General features: G+C 44.0%; 1 protein-coding gene across 1 annotated transcript in view; it reads right to left on the bottom strand.

The window, feature by feature from the left end:
- CACNA1C (calcium voltage-gated channel subunit alpha1 C) overlaps window positions 1-20,436 on the bottom strand; it is a 734,131-nt gene that overhangs the window by 83,540 nt on the left and 630,155 nt on the right. Inside the window, exon 30 of the mRNA XM_054035338.1 lies at window positions 17,462-17,572. Coding sequence (XP_053891313.1) covers window positions 17,462-17,572 — 111 coding nt within the window. The remainder of the gene's footprint in view (window positions 1-17,461; window positions 17,573-20,436) is intronic.

Genomic DNA, 20,436 nt, shown 5'->3' with positions numbered 1-20,436 from the left:
TGCAATACCATAATTTACCCTTAAAGGGAGATGCTCACCCTACTTCAGCTATAGAGTTACATATCACTGTGCTGAACTCTCCTGGGATTTACAGAGGAATTGCAGTCACCCCCTTGTGGGAATTTTTTGGAGTACACGATATCTATGGAGCTTGTGTGGAGGGAGGCCAGGTTGGTTACTCATGAGCATGAAGTACCCATCATTACAGTAAAACACACACATTTTCTGCCCCTCTCTGCACTCCCCCCAAAAAGGAACTGTTAGCAAATCATCCCAGGATCAATTAATTAATGAAAAGCTGATCATACATATGCAGTGACTGACTGGAGTGGAATCTCATTTGTGCAGGGGAGCAGACACGGTATCACTTCAGAATGAATATGCCAATCATCTTTAGGTTTCTTGGCTGCTGAGTTCAGCTAACAAGATACTGTGGTTTGTTTCAACACTAATGGAGCCACTGTGATCGCTGGAGACCATGGCTTTTACATCCTGTGAAAATACTCCTAAATACAGTAGCTGGGAAGCCTTGTTAACAGCAGAGAAATTGCCCACTAGAGGCTGTCTGAAGGTCTGAGCTCATAGCCACTTGGGACTCAAAATCAGAACTGTGGGGGACAGTTCTAGCCCAAACCAGGCTACCCCATGCACAGAATTCCTAAGGGGAAAAGGGGGTGGGTGCTGATTAGTGATCCCAGCTGGGTTAGGAGTACACAACCCAGTCGAAATTCCAGGGTCACCTCTGTGTTAATTGATGTGCAGATATGTCTTTGCTTAGCCACAGGTGCTCAATGTTTTCTTACTACAAGGTTTGCAAAAATTAACTAGTCTCTCCCTCTGTAAAACATATGTAGATAAAGGGTGCAGCAAAGCCTCAGTGTTTCTATTGGGTGGGATCTGAATGTAGGTCAGATGGTCCCCAATGGAAGAAGCTGCTACAGTACTGCAGAAAAATGGGAAAGCTACAGAAAGGAAGGAGGAAAGAGAGAGAGAGAGAGAGAGAAGATGGGGAAACTAACAGGAAAGAATATTGACAGGATGATCTGGTCTCAGAGTACCTGAAATAAATCTGCAAGTCTAGACAATGGAAAGAAACATTAGTCTTAAGCCAGGTGTGTGTTGGAAGAGGGAGTTTATGGGAGGGAGGGAAAGGGGCTGGTTCAAGGATGACTTCCTGATAAGGAAAGTGATTTCTTAGGAGAGCAAAAATTCTGTTTGATTGGAATGGCCATCAACTCAGACTTTGCTGATGATCTGCAAAGGTAGCTGAGCTGCCACAATCTGGTAGTAGCATAGTACCTTCATGTTCAACACGGGAATGCATTTTTGAAACTCTTGCAGGCCACTTTGAGTTGTGGGGTTCACCTCCAGGCTTTTACTGAAAGCGTCCACACTGGAAAGTGGCAAGGCAAGGGGGCATCTCTTTATGAAGACATTTAAACTAAATCACATATATTCTGTCATTTGAATCTTGGCGCACAGTCTCACCGGCATGGCTGAGAGAATCACATGTATTCTGCAGAATATTACAAAGCTACAATAACAACTGACATCAAATGGAGATAATGCAAATTATGTTAAGATGCCATTTAGCCATAACAGCAATCATGGAAATTAGCAGTGCCTAGTAGAGAAGAAATAAACTGGAGGATGCAGCTGCTTGCAGATCATGACAGACTGTAGGAAAACAGCACCTATTTGCATACTATCAGCTCTCACTCATTGATGGATTAATTTTGAGAGACAAAGTCATCGCAATTCACCTACTGCTTGTCGTAATGAGTCATTGCTGCAGGGAACCACACAAATCCTGTACTTCAACAAAGCTATAAACAGTCAAAGGAGACAAGTTCTTCAACTTCTGAGTCAGTTCTAAAAATCCAAGTGTTTTTAAAGGAACATGCTGCTGCTCTTTGCTTATTTAACAAGAAAGCAGCCCCATCCTTTTAGGGCAAGACTCATTTTTAAGAATCTGGATATCTTTATTTTACTCTTCAGTCTCACTTCTGATTCATGAGCTCTCATATTTCTCGCAGTAAGAAGCTACCGAAAGCAGATGGGTGGTTTTCCCCTGGGATTTAATGGACCGCCCAGACATATTGTCTCTACCATGTCAGAATCAAAGATGTTGCAGGGACTGGATGGCTCTGTGACTGGTAATAGAACACAGATACGTTCATTTCTAGGTCTCTGGCTGAATCTGGCTCAGATTATCAGTGACCAAAAATTATTATCCTCTGATTACTGTTTGACAAGGTGCAGTAGCTAAAATAGGTTACTGGTCTCTGTTTTGTTCCCAGTGGACAAGAGTCCCCATCTCTCTCTCATACACACACATGGAAAGTCTTCACCCCAATTGGCACTAACTGGCCTCCTGGCTGGCAGTCTTAAAAGGAAGAAAATACTTATAGAATCTGAACTACTCTTTTTCCTTAGAGGTGGTCTCTCCAGGTCAGGTGTAAGGGCAATGTTGAGGATGCCTGCCCTGCAGCAGTCTGTATTGTATCCGTTTTGTGGCTAAAGGACTTCCATTTCCAGATCTTACACTACGGTTCATCTCACCCAGCACTATTTTCGCTTGCAAATAATCGAATAGGTCCTTTCCCACCTGGATGATAGTGCAGTTGGTAACTCATATCTTTAATTTCTTCATTTTTCTAGGTAGCTGTCACTCTGGTATATAAGCACTCAGCCATGTGTGAGGTCTGAAATTCAATGTGTGACCTCAGGGTGCCTGGGCCCTAGATCAGGTTAGAAGCACGGCAAAGGCAATGCCCTGTATCTCTGGCGATGGCACCCAGCAGCGAAAGCGCCTCCTAGTGGTAGCAGGAATATCTCTCAGGTCTGCACAGTGGGAAGGGATGGAGAATAATGACTCTGAACAATGATTGTAACTAGATGAAATCCTCCTGGGAAACTGTTGTTGCTGTTGGCTTGGATTCTTCTTAGTTTTGTGGGAAAGGAGGGTAAGGCCTGCACGCACCGAAGTTTCAGGCCTCCCGGACATAAAAACATGAACACAAGGAACAGGAATTGAATGCTCCCCTATCTCCATTGCTGGTCCCCTGGAACAATGAAATCAGCCTTCTTGATCTTCATCCAGGTGGAACCCTTTCGATCCAGTGAAACTCTGTAAAGAGCCATGGGCTCTTTCCAAGAATAACATCATCATGAATACCCCATGCCATGGTCATGGTAGCAGGATATAACCCACAGGAAACGCTACACTCCAGTCAGAACACTGACTTGATGGAAAGACTGAAAAATGGCTGTGACGGCTAGCTATGCCTGAACATTTCACATTCTGTATATTGATAACCATGTGCAATTTGCTATCATGTCACATTAGGGAGAAACTACGGGTTTCTACATTGGCGGACTCCCCAAGGGCTACAATGAACAAGTTCTGTCATGATTAAGTATGAGAGAGAATGCACCAAGACAACAGCACAGAAGAAGGAAAGAAGCTGTCCCCTGCAAAAAACAACTATGAGCTGAGATATTGCTAGCAACACGTAAGGACACAGCTACCAATCATTGACCTTTATCACTGATGCTTCCAGGACTGTCGTAGTCCAGCTTTCCATAGCCGCTTCTACATGAGAATAGGAGCAAATGCTTTGCTTTTAAAAAAAATCAATTTCACTTCCCTCTTTCTGAAAGAGATCCCATGTTCTTTAAATACCATAACAAGTGAGATGCAATGCTGGATTTGTGAGTGGAGGCTTCTGCCTGCACATCTCTGGAAATGAAGAATCTTTTATCCTTATTTTGGTGGAGGATGAGCCAGAAAGTGGTAACAGACTGGAAAGCATCCAGAATCAGTGAGAGATGTCTTAGGAGGGGATACAGACTCTGTTCATGTAGGTGCCATGAGATGGAGCTGGACGTCTTGTCTGGCATGGCTGGTACAGAGGTATGGTGACCCACTGGAACAACTACACTCAAGTGACAGTCCTGAGAGATATGCATCATATGTTTTTAGACTGTTTGGTTTACTGTAGTTTTCTCTCTGTTTTTTTTCAAAACGGCCCTGATTTCACAGAGTACAGTTTTTCCATCTATAGAATAACACCATCACCAATACTCGTTCTTATGCATCAATCTCAAAGTGTATTATAAAGGAGGGTCAGCATCACTATGCCCATTTTACGCTTGGGGAAACTGAAAAGCATAGAGCAGTAAAGTGACGTGGCCAATCCGGCCAGTGGCAGAGTGGGGGATAGAAATCAGGTTTCTTGGCCACAGTTCAGTGCCTTATTCCTAGGCAACACTGCCTCTGACATATCATTTCCTAACAGGATAGAAAGTACTGTGTAGATGGGGCCTTGCTGTACCCTGTTATTTGGCATTGTTTTTAAATGAAGAGAACCTGTGAGAACTTTTGACCATTTTGTATGAGCCTGTCTGAAGTGACAGAGGTTTGGGATTTCCCTTCTATTGGTGAGAACAAGTAACTTTTCCCTGATATTGTTCCCTTTCAGTGCTGCTGCTGTTGCTGCAGGCACCATTGTGAATGAGACCCCAGTGCACCATCCCACTGTGCTTTTAACACAGCGTTAATAATTTTCTATATTAATAAAGAGTAATAGCTAATACTGTGCTTCCTACACCGCTGCATTGTGTAGTCATATCATTATTTTTGATCACTCATAATGACATTAAAACCCTCAAGTGCCAGACTGGAAATAAATCTGTCACAATGTTGCAGAAATATGCAAATTCCCTGGGTACGTTTACTGTGAAGGAAAAGGTCCCTCCTTAATGAAGCTCCTATTCAGCATCTTAGTATTTATCTTTGCCTACCAGATTTCCTATCAGTCCTCCAGGAGGTTGGCTAATCACACTGCACAGCCCTTGCTGGAGAAAATTAGAACAGTTACATATAATTCATAATAAAGAGTACAGGATAAATTTTGTGTTGTTGAATGGTGTTGGATTGTCAATCCCAGAAGGAGGATGTCCTCTATCCTATAAGCACACAGACAGTGGCAGTGCAAGCATCCTCCGCATCTCTCACCAAAGTGTTTCCACCATGACAAAATGGGGAACACTTCTAAGGGCAAAGGGGAGTTCATTCTCCATGTTCATTCAGTTCTTGGCCTCTCCACTGGGATTGCCAATAAAGAGATCAATTGTGCTGCTTTTTTATGTGACGTGGACCCCAACCACTAGGAAACTAGCTCATTTCATACAGGACGTCGACTAGCATTCAGAGTGAAGAATTTTGATCTCTGCTGACCAGGGCTCAACTGGAACCAGTGACCTAGAAATTTGTGTAAAGCTTTGTGTCCTGTTATCAATCCAGTTCCCTCTATTCATTTATCCGATGAATACTTTTCACATTGCACAATTTATTTGTCTGGGGTAGCTGCCTCCTATATCTGTGAAGTTTAACTATATTGCCTGCTTTCCTCTCCTTTAAATTCCTAATGATCAGTGTCCCACAACTGGTAGAGTAGGTTCAACAACAAATGGGATTTATGGTTTGCAGATCATACAGTCATCCTTGCTTTTAATGAATACCTGGCCCAACAGCCAATTTTCACAATTGGTGTAACATCAGGGTGACCACTGGGGCCAAATTTTGTCTTCAGATGAACATGGAAGCCAATGGATCCAATTATCTCAGTTACAGTAACATAACATCACTGAAAACTCATTGAAATCTAAAGGAAAAGCAGACTTTGACTCCCTCAGGGAACAGATGGGCAGGATCCCCTGGGAGAATAACATGAAGGGCAAAGGGGTCCAGGAGAGCTGGCTGTATTTTAAAGAATCCTTATTGAGGTTGCAGGAACAAACCATCCCGATGTGTAGAAAGAATAGTAAATATGGCAGGCGACCAGCTTGGCTAAACAGTGAAATCCTTGCTGATCTTAAACGCAAAAAAGAAGCTTACAAGAAGTGGAAGATTGGACAAATGACCAGGGAGGAGTATAAAAATATTGCTCAGGCGTGCAGGAGTGAAATCAGGAAGGCCAAATCACACTTGGAGTTGCAGTTAGCAAGAGATGTTAAGAGTAACAAGAAGGGTTTCTTCAGGTATGTTAGCAACAAGAAGAAAATCAAGGAAAGTGTGGGCCCCTTACTGAATGAGGGAGGCTACCTAGTGACCGAGGATGTGGAAAAAGCTAATGTACTCAATGATTTTTTTGCCTCTGTCTTCACGCACAAGGTCAGCTCCCAGATTGCTGCACTGGGCAGTACAGCATGGGGAGAAGGTGACCAACCCTCTGTGGAGAAAGAAGTGGTTCAGAACTATTTAGAAAAACTGGACGTGCACAAGTCCATGGGGCCAGATGCACTGCATCCGAGGGTGCTAAAGGAGTTGGCGGGTGAGATTGCAGAGCCATTAGCCATTATTTTTGAAAACTCATGGCGATCGGGGGAGGTCCCAGATGACTGGAAAAAGGCTAATGTAGTGCCCATCTTTAAAAAAGGGAAGAAGGAGGATCCGGGGAACTACAGGCCAGTCAGCCTCACCTCTGTCCCTGGAAAAATCATGGAGCAGGTCCTCAAGGAATCAATTATGAAACATTTAGGGGAGAGGAAAGTGATCAGGAACAGTCAGCATGGATTCACGAAGGGGAAGTCGTGCCTGACTAACCTAATCGCCTTCTATGAGGAGATAACTGGCTCTGTGGATGAGGGGAAAGCAGTGGATGTGTTATTCCTTGACTTTAGCAAAGCTTTTGATACAGTCTCCCACAGTATTCTTGCCGCCAAGTTAAAGAAGTATGGGCTGGATGAATGGACTGTAAGGTGGATAGAAAGCTGGCTAGATCGTCGGGCTCAACGGGTAGTGATCAATGGCTCCATGTCTAGTTGGCAGCCGGTTTCAAGCGGATTGCCCCAAGGGTCGGTCCTGGGGCCGGTTTTGTTTAATATCTTTATTAATGATCTGGAGGATGGTGTGGACTGCACTCTCAGCAAGTTTGCAGATGACACTAAACTAGGAGGCGTGGTAGATACACTAGAGGGTAGGGATCGGATACAGAGGGACCTAGACAAATTAGAGGATTGGGCCGAAAAAAACCTGATGAGATTCAACAAGGACAAGTGCAGAGTCCTGCACTTAGGACGGAAGAATCCCATGCACTGTTACAGACTAGGGACCGAATGGCTAGGTAGCAGTTCTGCAGAAAAGGACTTAGGGGTCACAGTGGACGAGAAGCTGGATATGAGTCAACAGTGTGCTCTTGTTGCCAAGAAGGCTAACGGCATTTTGGGCTGTATAAGTAGGGGCACTGCCAGCAGATCGAGGAACGTGATCGTTCCCCTTTATTCGACATTGGTGAGGCCTCATCTGGAATACTGTGTCCAGTTTTGGGCCCCACACTACAAGAAGAATGTGGAAAAATTGGAAAGAGTCCAGCGGAGGGCAACAAAAATGATTAGGGGTCTGGAGCACATCACTGATGAGGAGAGGCTGAGGGAACTGGGATTGTTTAGTCTCCAGAAGAGAAGAATGAGGGGGGATTTGATAGCAGCCTTCAACTACCTGAAGGGGGGTTCCAAAGAGGATGGAGCTCGGCTGTTCTCAGTGGTGGCAGATGACAGAACAAGGAGCAATGGTCTCAAGTTGCAGTGGGGGAGGTCCAGGTTGGATATCAGGAAAAACTATTTCACTAGGAGGGTGGTGAAACACTGGAATGCGTTACCTAGGGAGGTGGTGGAGTCTCCTTCCTTGGAGGTTTTTAAGGCCCGGCTTGACAAAGCCCTGGCTGGGATGATTTAGCTGGGAATTGGTCCTGCTTTGAGCAGGGGGTTGGACTAGATGACCTCTTGAGGTCCCTTCCAACTCTGATATTCTATGATTCTATGATTCTATGAAGCACTAATGAGGATTCCTTGGATGTTTGCATACGGGACTAGATCCATTATTTGCTGTGTTGAGGCCTGTCGTCTGAAAGATGTTAGCAGGTCAATCCTGTTCCTGAGTCCCCCGCTGTGTAGTTTGTTACATTATTCTGTATTGGAGTGTTTGTTGTTCAGTGGTCTTTTTTCTATTTCAAATGTATTTTTTAACCTAAAAAAACAACAAGGAGGCCACCGGAGGCTACCCCCTGATTTTTTAACCTAATGAGCCTGCACTCTAAATAAAAGGAATGCGGTTTCCCTTTCTTCAGATGACCCCTTCATCTAATAGGCTTTATGGAACAGAGCCAAAATGGTATCTGTCTGAGGGCCCATAATAAACAACAACAGCCACCTTGATGCTTGTCCTGCGACAATCCCTGTCACATATGCTCTGTGCATGAATGGCATTTAGTCACTGACTCATGTGTGGGGTGGGGTGGATCCACACACCCTGGCGGAACTGTGGGGAAAACTGTTATAGGAGGCACAATCCTTCCCTAATCCCATTTCTGCTTTCTTCCTCCACCTGGACTCCATCTTTCCAAGGCTCCCCAGGCATGCAGAGTACAACCTGCTCCCCGAGGTGCATCTGACCAACTTCTCAGGCCAGTGAGGAGGGGACATGGGCTCATGGCCTCTCCTCCTCTCTGCCCTTCTATGCCCCTCCTCCCAGAGGTGCATGGAGGAAGCAGACCTTCTGTTTCCCTAAGCACAGGAATGTTAATTACCTTTGTCCCCTACCAGCCATAGACAGATGTAAGTAATGACTATGTGTAGGGAATACAATGGAGAGAGCAAGTCTATTGAAGGGCCCCCTACCCCATGTACCTGGGCAGGGGCTTGAGACAGTCTGATCCTTTATGTATAGATCTAATTATTAATCACTGTTATTTATGTACATTATGGTAGCAGCCCAGACGTGCTAGGTGCTGTTCAGACATACAGGAAGACACACGTTAGTATAAATTCTGTATAACTGAACTAGAAAAGAGGGTCATTCCCCCTGCCACACCAGTGGCCACATATTCAAATACCCTCACAACTTGTATGCATTGCACTCCTAATCCCTGGAAAACAGGTAATTGTAAATGCACAGTCTTTTGTAAAAGGGAAGGACAGTCTTATGGCTAAAGCCCAGGACTGGCTATTGGGAGATTCAGGTTTTTTGCTTGCCTTTGCCACAGATGTCCTATGTGACCTTGGGCTAATCACTTACACCTGATTCATCAAAGTACTTAAACACATGTATAATTTTACATTCATGAAAAAGCCCATTGCTGTCAGTGGTATTAGGCATGTATTTAAGTTGCCCATGTATTTAATCCCCTTGCTGACTTTGGCCTTAACCTATCTGTGCCTCAGTTTCCCCCTCTTTGCAATGAGGATAATGATAATTTATCTATCACAGATTCACTCCTCTCACCCAAGGCCAACATGCCTATGGGCCTCCCACCTCCAAAACGACCTTGAGCCGATGTGCAGGTCAGTTCTGTGGTGTGCAGGGGGTATATGTGGCTCTTCTGTGTGGCTCACATGGTGATGAGGACTCTGCATCCAACCCTGGCACCAGGGGTGAGTTTCACCTCTAATCCACACAAAAAGAGGTGAAATGTATCGAATATTAATTATTCACCCAGTTCCAATCCCCACAGAAGAGCACCTCAGGAGACTTTGTGAATGAGAAACCAATGCCCCTCAGACACGGGAGGTGTGACCCCTGCCAGGGAACTTCAGTAACATGTAGAAGCATAAATAAAATATCGTTCATTACCCTAAAAGTGATATGCCTCCTTCCTTGGTTTTTATTTCCATTTCCCTCTGTTTTTCTTTCCCTTCTTTATTTTTCTCTTTCCATCTCACTCTTTCATTCTACCCCCCTGTGCTTCTCTCTCTTTTCCATTCCACTTTTCTGTTTAGTCGTCTTGTTGTCCATTTTATTAATGTTTTCCTCTTTCTGTGTCTTGTAGTTTCTCTTCCTTTAAAAATACTCTCTCCTTCCCCCTACCCATTGTTTATACACAGTATTTCCTCTCCTGATTTTGTTTCTTTCCCTTTCCCTGAAACCCAATTCTTTGTTGTTATTCCTCTCCTTCCCCTCATACATGGTCTCTTTGTTCTCTCACTTTCTTCGGTTGTCTGGTCCTTCCTTGCTCTCCTCATGTTCCAGTGTCTCTTCTCCAACTTTCATCCTCAAAGGAAGTGCATTATCTTTTTCCTCTCCTTATGGCCCCTCATATCTTTTTTTTCTTACCCCTCTCTCTCTCTTTCCCTTTTCAGGCCCCTGCTCCCAATCACTAAGACATTAAAGGAAGGGGGCAGAATGCCCTTTCTGTTGCAGCTGGATGGGTGAGCCAGTTAGCCAATACCTCCTTTAGCTCAGTGTCCTCTAGCTTGCTGTCTCCTGCACAGCTGAAAGGTTGAAACAGAGGCTGATGAGAGGAATCGGCCTGATGCCTATCCTGGCCGCCTCAAGTCCAGTGCAGAAAGAAATCACAGCGTTTGAGCCTTTTAACAACCAGAACAGCCTACTTAAAATCTTTGGGTGGCCTGCACTCAGGAGTCTCATGGTATCTGGATGCTCTATTCCTGAATCTCACGGATAATCCAGCCCTGAGCTAACACCCCCTCTATGCTACAAATCCATGGCACTGCACCTCAGGGAACCCGGTTACAACAAAAATATGGTTCCTGGTTATAATGTGTGGATTGGACCTTAACTGTGTTTTATAACTGGTTAAACCTTGGACCACCGCTGAAATCCAGTCTACATTGCAAATTGGAACAATATTTGTAATTGGGCTGGAGACAGCCTGGTTGCAGCCAGGTTTCCTGACATGGCTGCATTAGTGTAGAAAGGTCCTTAATCTGATCCTCCCAGGTGTGCCAGAGTCCTTGATATGACAGAGGGGCTCAAATCTTCTGGTATTTAATGCCTGTTCAACAGCCTATGATAGATAGATATTTCTAAGACGACAAGAATGCAGCAATACAAAGAACGATAGATTTCAAAAATTAAGAAACGTCATGAGAATGGTGCAATGGGAAGGTGTAAAAAATTCAGTAGCATGAGCAAAGGCTGGAGCCTCCTAAAATATGTCATAACCAAGGCACAACAGATTGTGATCTCTCTGAAAAAGAAGAATGCAAGGAAAAAGAAGCAGCCAATGTGGCTTAGCGAAAGACACTCCAAAGATCTGAGTGTAAAAAAAGGAATTGCACTGAAATGGAGTAGTCAGGAGGGAACCAAAACAGATGAGTCAGTTTGCAGGCGTGAAAGGAAATATAAGAGCATCAAATGTATGATTAATGCTAAGTGAAGGGCTTAAAGGGGGAATAAAGACGGCCAACTATACCCAGAGAAAAAGAAATACTAGAGAGAAAGTAGATCTATTAATAAAGGTGGAAGCATGTATCAATTAGGGCTGAGAATGGGAGGGTTTCCTCGTGAATTGAGGGATGGACTGGTAGGCAGGACTCCCTTGTGTAGAGAAAGTCACAATCCTTCCTGGAACTGCCCGGGAAGTGTACATCCTGCACTGACTGCAAAACTCATTTACTGTAATGCATTCAGTTCTGGACACCTCTATACCAAAAAGATGTCAATAAAGGGAGGGAACTCAGGAACAGCAGCAATGGGGCTGACATAATGATCTTATAAAGAAAAAATTAGAAGATCTAAATATGCCTTGCTTGGCTATATGAGGATTTATGGGGGACATGAGAGTCACCTACCTGTAACCATCAAGGAGAGAGAAGTTTTGGCTGCTACGTTGGACAGCAAGGGAAATGGACTATGTGATCTTTTACATCTCTAATATCTATGATTCCTTGAGATAAATCCCCAGTATTCCCCTTCTTCACATGGGCCCAGATTAAGCAAGGTACTTAAACATATACCTAGTTTTATTCATGTGAGTAGTTCCATTGAAGTACCATATGAATTAGTGCCAGAAAGAGAGTGGTAGTAGAAATTCAGTTTTCTAGGATCCTATTTCTGACTCAACAAATGGTTCTGGGAGGGTATAATGAACATTTTCCGAGAAGACAAGCACGTATGAAAGGTTCAGCAATTAAAGAAACCATTTCCTAATGGCTCTGGACAGTTACAGGATTCACTGGGGAAAATTCATCCCTATATTCATTCCCTGAAGCGCTAATGAATCCAACAGAGTTAAAGCAGAGATTAATTTTACTCTTCATCCTTTTTCTCTACCTGCATGAGTTATAAAATGTGTTCTTTTCATGAAACAGGGAGAGAAGACAGCTCCAGTAAATGAACCTTCCTCTCTGAAAAGGAGAGTACTCCTGTTCTTGAGACGCCAGTCTTAATGTTGAAACAGCAAAACAACAAACAGTCCACCAGTACCAATGTTTAGCGGTGATGGTATCTTCTGGCATAAGGTTATGAAACGAGTAGGAGCTTCATCAATGAGGGTGACGTGCAGCTGATGCACACCATGACAGTGGCTTAGGACATGAGCGTAGGGGAACATATGGATGTATGGATTTTTACTTCTCCAAGGGACAACATTTCTAATGAGTGGCAGATTTGTTTGGTTCTTTATCAGGCCTTTTATTCATACAATTCTACTGTAGATTAGAGACAGGTTAAGCTGGAAAGTTTGTTTCCAGAGTCCCATTTTCCCAAAGTTCATGTATATGTGCATGTTCGCATTCAGGCCTTCAGTTTTGCCCATTATAGAGCCAATGATCTATCTTTGAGTTTCTACCTGGATCTGAACTCCCACAAAGCTTGGGGGTGTTTGCATTTGGGGATCTGACTCAAGCCCATCTCATTTCTCTAGTTAAAGACACCTATTGGGCTACTGATCATGGCTAAAGTCATTGGTGGCATAAGTGGGAAAAAGTCCACTGAAATTACTACTAGCCTCTTCACAGAAGACAATGTGGCCTAGTGGAGGGAGCACTGGTCTAGGATTCAGGAGATCCACGTTCAATTCCTTGCTCTGTTGGATGACCTTGAGCCAGTCACTTTGCCTCTCTGGGCCTCAGTTGCCCCATCTGTAAAATGTGGACCACGATACTGATCTCCTTTGTAAAGCACTTTGAGATCTACTGATGTAAAGGGCTATAGAACTAGTTTATGTCCCTGACTGCACTAGCAGTTAAATTGTTCCCTTGTGTTTAATGCCATGTCTGCCTAGGCAGATTATGGGTGTGTTGTGGGCAGGGGGCACAAATGTGTGTAAAAATTTCAGACTGGACTCTGAGTTCTAAAGAGAAAACCCTAGAAGCACCATCACAAAAAGCTCACCAGAGTGCTGAAGCTTTTTATAAATTAGAAACACGAACACCAGAACCCCTCTGTTCCCCAAGCCTCAAAAACATCTCTTTAAACTGCCTGCCTGTTCAGAGTAACTAATCTTGAATCAGTTTATGGGACTCGGCCAAGACAAACACCCAAGGTCCATTTGGGAGTCATACTTCAGAGCAGCAGGTTAATACTCTGCACGGAGATGCAAGGAACACAGTGGATGTGTTCTTATCAGCAGCCCTAATCATCCCAAATCTCTCTATTAGCAAATCCTTTACTTCTCATTCTCTCTTTATGCCTGGAGTAGGTTAGATGCTGATGGGCTGTTTGCCTTACACTGATAAAACCTGAGAGATCTGTGCCTCTCCTCCAGAAAAACATTGCACGCCTAAAGACATGGGCTTGAGACAGTATTGCTCCTACTAAGTGGTGTCAGCTGAAAGACTGCACTACCCCCACAGCTGGGCATAAATGACAGAGACTGCTCTGCCCCCACAGAGGCTAACTAAAGAGATAGCACTGCTACAGAAGGGCGAAGTACAGATTCGCTGCAAAAGCCAAGCATTCCCAGTGCCAGGGCTGTGTTTAGTTATGAAACCTCTTGTTTTTCTACCAACTTCAAATACTGTTTACAGAGCATGGAATAGTACTAAGAGGAGGACCCAGATCCTGGACTAAACGTAGTTCCCCATCCCAGAGAATAGCCTTTTGATTACCGAATCCTTACTCTAATGCAAGAAGTAGCTCCAGCACAGGATTATACAAGTAAATTCCCTATGCCAGGGTGAGTCTGTGCTCACAATTAGTGCTTATGGAACTGATTCCTCCTTGGGTTTTTTCCTTTCCATTATGCTATCAAGAGAGCTGAATAAGCAGGGCACATTGCCTCAAAAAAACAGGGGCCAAGAGATAAATAATGCTAGAGGTCTGCGGACATGGTGAAAAATACATACCAGAATCAGAAAGAGCCATATGTCTTTCATTATTACTCACAGAAATGCCAGCGAAAAACAGCTGTGATATGAGTATCTGTAAACTCCCCTCAGCCAGCACTACTACCCCATTGCCTATGGTATTCATGCAGGGAGAGACTGGGAATGCATTAGCTCTATACTTCTACATGGCCACCACTTCTGTGCACTCCCTACAGTGACTCCTGCAGGGAGAAGCTGGGACCACAGTGATTATGAGCTCCCTGGTGGCCACAGCACCTATCTCATTCTCTTCAATTATTCTTTCGTGAAAAGGAATGAGCAGCTGTGTGCGCCACATAGTAACTGCTCCTTCAACAGTTCCTGCTGGGACCCCTCCTGGGAGATACTGCGATTAGCTATAACTAGTGGGAGAGGCTGGGACCACTCCTTTCCAATTCCAACTATCCTTTAGGGAGTGGCTGTCAGAGGCGAAGGTATCTGACAACGTCCCAACATCCAGCAGTAGTTACATTACCTATATGGTGCCTCTTGCTGGGGTCAGAAATACCAGCAGCTGTAGAAAGCGGAGTGCTCCCTAGAGCAAACGCCCTAGCTTTAGTTCTGTGACAGGCCTGCTGCTGCTTCTCTCACACTCATTTCTCCCACATTGTCCTCTCCTAAAAGCCTTTCCTGTTGTTGCTCAGCTGAGAGCATGATACCTTCAAGTCCCCATCTATGTCTCCTACTCCTCTGCAGTCAGTCATAAAGGAGTAACTGCTTTATCACTTTCAGAAACTCCTCAGCTTGAAAAGACTGGGCTTTAGGCATAACATCAAAACAGTTTAATCAAAGATTGGTTTGGGCTTTACTGCTCTGGAAATGGCAGCCAATTCCATCTACAACAGAGACCCCGTAAGTATTTAAGCTAGTCATTCATACTTAGGAAAACGTAATGCATTTAAAATCCCCTCTTTAGCTTCTGCTGGGGAACTTTGGATGTTTTCAGTGGGAGAGGAGGGTGACTGTATCTTAAAGCTCTTCATCTCTCAGATTGTTCAGATAACCCCTTAGGGATAACCACCCATTTGCAGGCCATTTTTTATACCATTCATGGTAGTCGGTGTCCAGCTCCTGCCTAAGTGAGGGCTGCACCACCATCTTTCTCAGAGCTGGAAGTCTGTGCCCAATTTACATAGATAAAATAGAGCAGCACGTTATAGCTGTACCACGTGGCCCATAGAGATAGTGACTACAGATCCCATCACGCAGTGGTCCACCTTGATCCAAGAGGCCTTCTAGAAGTAGGTGGCGTCCTTCTTTGGCAGGCAGTTTGAATCAAGATGGAGCAGTGCATGATGGCACTTCTACAGGCTTGCAGGTCACACCTTTGTGATAAAAAGGAGGGCAACTGGGAGTTATGTTGCAGAACACATCTGATGCTCTAAGATTTACAGAATCACTGCACTGGTATAGAATATAAATCAGCATTAATATGCTGCTTAAAGCAAGCTTTTCGCTGTATTAGCAATTTTCATAGGTTCATTCTCCCCACTGTGATTTTTTGGGGGCAAATGCCCTGTTTTACTGTTTTTTCCCCTCTGAAGATATTGGTTCATAGATTTCAAGGCCAGAAGGAACCACTGTGATCATCCAGTTTGACGGCCTCTAAAATTAAATTAAGTTTTGGGGCTATTTTTGGTGTTCAGGCATTTTTTAGTTTCTATCTTTAATATGGTGTATTCCTGTAGCTGGCTGTTCTTTCAGCATGAGTAAGGGGCAGAGTTATGGCTGATGCTGGGACCTTAACTGAGAATGTCCTGGCTTTCAAGACTCTTTATTAAAACCCAGTTGTTCTAGTCCATGTTAAAGAGTGTTAAAAAGATATGCCATATAGTCTCATCTTTAATTAGGTCACAGAGAAGTTTTTAGTTTAGAAATCTTCTCGGTTATTTTTAAACTCACGGTGATCAGAGCCCATAGCAAAGCTTGAAGAGTGTAATGAAGCAGAATCTAAGCAGAAGAATGCTACTAAATGCATGAGGTATGTTCCTACACATATAATATGCATATAAGGTTTTTACCAAGTGTTGGACTTTGAAGAATTTCTACGGTAACATATGTGGCAAAGTCACAAACTTGTAAGCCTAGTGCCTATTGGAAGTTACAAGCTCTGCTGGTACAGCTGGTGATGCTTGTAATTTTCACAAGCACTACATTTGAGACCTCACAAAAGTACCAAGATTTTGAACATAACCCATGAAACTTGTGACCTTCATGAGTGGTACCTATAAGAGAATGATGGGAGAAGGGAGAGAGATTCTGGGCTGGCTGAGGGCAGAGACTGTGACTTTCCTCGATCCTCTACATTTTAAAAGGCCTTATAGAAAAAGATGGGAGAGGGGATAGAGGTGCTGGGTTGGGAGAGAGAAGAACCAACTTAGAGATGATGCTGGAGAGAGATATTGGTTTGAGTGGAGAGTGAGCAGAAAGTTACTGCACTGCTGAGGGGAAGAAGGATGACAGGTTGGTGAAGGGTGGTGCTTTAACTTTCAATAGAATAGACAAGCTTGGTTGTTGGACATGGTGGAGACTGTCACCTTTGTTAATGCCATATTGAGACCTCATGAAATGTAGCTGAAGCTACGCTAAAAAGATGAAGGCCTCAGTTAATTTAAGAGCTGTGTTGGGTTAGCTGGAAGAGCTTGTAAATTACAACTTTCCTTCTGGTATAATTATGTTAGTGGAATGTGTAGCTCCTGTGAACATAATAATCTCTGGAGACAGGAACTGATGGGGTTTCCAACATTGACAATAAATGATTAAATTCAAAACTAACATTATCCAAACCAGCCTTGTGCTGTAATCCTCACAAAGCACTAGTGTATAGGCCAATTTGCCAGCCATTTTGAACTATGAGCAGACTGATAACTGACCTGTGAGTAGATCAATTAGAATATTTTTTCCAAAACCGAAAGAAAAATTTCCAAGTACCATAACTCAAAATGAATCATGTTTGATTAACTTCACTTTTCTTTAAAATCACTTGTGGCCTGGGGACTAATCAGGAGATGTTTCAGGCTATAAAATTTGTTTTGGGAAAGTTAGAGAGAGCGTTAGACCAGCATTCAATATGGAAATCATGCTGTAGCCTTAACTGTAGAGTAACTACCATGTCTTCATAATAATGAAGGAACAGGATCTTCCTCTCCTAAAAGGCACTGCTCTTTTTAAATGTGTCTACTCTCTTCCTGAGAAAAGCTCTTCCAAACACAGGGTGAGACTCCAATCCAGAGAGTAACTGCCCAGTTCAGCTACTGGGTGGTGACTGTGGGGGTGGGGTAGGGTTATTACATATTTTCTCCTCACTCCCACCACACAGGAAGAGAAATTCCCAATCTACAACACCTACCTTGGGTTTGAAGGCGATTAGTTTCAGAATCATCTCGACGGTGAAGAGACCCGTGAAGAGCATGTTGAGGATATTCATGGCTTGTTTGAAGGGACAGCTCTGACCATAGTGCTGAAAAACAAGCGTCCCAGAAGCATTATGAAGAATGGGCTGTTTGAATATACAGGGTTGCATCCCCCACTTAAAGAGGACTGCTCATATTTTTTCAGGTTTATGACTCCCCTCTCCTTAAATTCATTCACAGCAATAACTTTCCTTCATGGTCGAGCAAGACTGGATGTGGATCTCTTTAGGATTAGTTTGTGATTGTAACACAGGAATTGTCATACTAGACTAACCCAGCAGTCCATATGGTCTAGTAGTCTGTTCCTGACAATTGCTAATATCAGAAGCTTCACAGGAACTTGACAGAAATGGCATAATAGGCCATTATGAAAGAACCTGCTCAAACAGGAAGGTTCCTCTTAACTCTGGTCCCAGTTCAACAAAACACGCATGTACTTAAATGCTTTGCTGACTAGGGATGGATTTAAGAATATGTTCATATGCTTTACTAAATTGGGGCTCCACAAGTTAATGGTTGGCTTATGCTATGAAGCATCAGGGTTTATATTCCTAATTTTTTAATTCCTATCTAATGTACTTATGGAGCCAATCATTTTTTAATCTTACTTACCTCTTTGTTCCAATGACACCTTGTGAATTCCACAAGTAAATGATATGTTGGCTAAAAGGAGTATTTCCTTTGGTCAGTTTTAAATTTGTTGCATTTCAGTTTCATTAAATGTGCCCTTGTTCTTGTATTATGAGGAAGTGTAAATAGGAGCACCCCGTTTACCTTCTCAAGACCATTCATTATTGTGCATCCCTCTAGCATGTCCCCTCTCTATAGCAAGCAGTCTCAATCTCAACAATCTGTCCTCACATGGAAGTATTTCCACCCACCTAATAATTTCTGTCATCTGCCTCTGGATAGCTTCTTTTTTCAGATGGGGGTTAGCAGAACTGAACACAGTATTCCAGTGGAGGATGAATTATTGATTTACGTAAGGGCATAATTACATTTGCAATATTATTTCCTATCCCACTTTTTCCTAACATCTTGTTTACTTTTCTGATTGCTGCTGCATACTTCACAGAGGTTTCATTAAACTGTCCACAACGATGCCAAGTCTTGCTCCTGAGTAATTACAGTTAATTCAGAATCCAACAATCTCCATGAGTAGTTCAAATTATTCTTTCCAATGTGCATTACCTTGCATTTGTCAACTATGAATTATATCTGAAATCATGTTGCCCATTCACTTAGCTTTATTAGGATCCTATGAAGTTACTCCCAATCTTCTCTAGTCTTCAATAACCCACATAATGTGTCTACTGCAAAATTTTCCATCTCACTGTTCATCCTCTTGACCAGATCATTATAGGTGGGGCTAGTAGCGCTGCCCATTGCTAAGGTTGCCTGTCACGTCCCATTATAAGACCGTTTTCAGTTGCTTATAAGACTGGGTTGAACTTTAACCATTTGGGCTGAAACTTTCCATGCTGGGCATCTGGCTCAGGCTGAATTATTTGGAATTTTTTTAGCCCAAAACAGTTCAGCTCGTTTGAGACCAAGGCTAGAGAAAAATATGCTGTTCTACCCATTTAAAAAAATTCTGGTGATCTTTTCTTTGAAAAGCTCTAGTATCTTTCCATGCTTTGGGGAAGGGACTTGCAATTTTTTGTGTGTGGGGGGGGGGAGGGGTGTGTCTGTGTGTGGCTTTTATCAAAAATGTGCCTTTTGGTGTGTCTGTGAAAATCTGCCCAAATTTGGCCAAGTTATAAGCCTTTGAAAAATTGCAGTTTGCACATGCTCAGTAGAGACTTCTTTGACTTTTAGCAGCTAGAATGTCAAAGATTTCATCCTTAGTTAAGATGCTCCATCTCTTCATCATCTAGTGCTGACCAGACTGTTCATGCACCATCCAAACAGAGCAACTAAGCATGCTCCAACTCAGGGCTGGGGAGGGCAGGGGAGTGAAGCTGGACTCTGGTTATGTCTACACAGCAAAGAAAAACCCATGGCTGTGGGGCTCTTCCATTGCTCTGGGACCCTCTCATCCCACAGACTTCTGGGCTTGGACTGGAGCCTGAGCTCTGGGACCCTCTCATCCCACAGTGTCCTAGAGCCCAGGCTCCAACCCGAGCTTGGAAGTCTACACAGCAATCAGGGCTGACTCCACGCACCGGCAAAGGAAGCAAGTGCTTGGGGTGGCCAATGGAAAGGGGCGGCATGTCTGGGTCTTTGGCAGCAATTCGGCGCTGGGTCCCTCAGTCCCTCTCGGAGCGAAGGACCTGCCGCTGAATTGCCGCCGAAGAATGAAGCGGAGCAGTTGAGCTGCCGCCCAAGTGCCGCCGATCGCGGCTTTATCTTTTTTTTTGTTTTGTTTTTCCGCTTCACTGCTTGGGGCGGCACAAAAGCTGGAGCCGACCCTGACAGCAATACAACAGCCTCACAGCCCGAGCCCTGTGAGCCCGAGTTGGCTGGCATGGGCCAGCCACGGGAGTCTAGTTGCTGTGTAGACATAACCCCTGTGTGACTGCTGCTCTCAGCCCCTCTGGGTTGGGGTGGGGACTGTGCTGAGAGGAGGGAGTCTGTCTGTTCTGTGCACTCAGTGATCCCCCTGCTAGCACCCAGGCAGCATGGAGGAGGAAACTGTCTGATTTGAATGCACAGAGAAGCCAGATCAGAGGGGAGAAAAAGGAATAAATTGGGATAAGGATTCTGGTGAGCCTGGGACTGGAGGCGAGGAGAGAAACTGGGACTGGCTGGATAAAGAGAATGGGACTAGGAACAAGTATGGGTGGTGGGAACAGTGCAGCAGGGAGAGAGATCTAACAAGGAGCTGTGGTGCAGGGGAGGAACTTGGACTGGCTAGGCAAAAGGACTGGGATAAGGAGCTAGGCTCTAGGGAGAGGGAGACAGGGGAAGA

This window comes from Malaclemys terrapin, chromosome 1 (assembly GCF_027887155.1).
Source record: "Malaclemys terrapin pileata isolate rMalTer1 chromosome 1, rMalTer1.hap1, whole genome shotgun sequence".
NCBI lineage: Eukaryota > Metazoa > Chordata > Testudines > Emydidae > Malaclemys > Malaclemys terrapin.
Note: the sequence above shows the minus strand (reverse complement) of the source record. Positions and strands in the feature narration are given on the sequence as shown.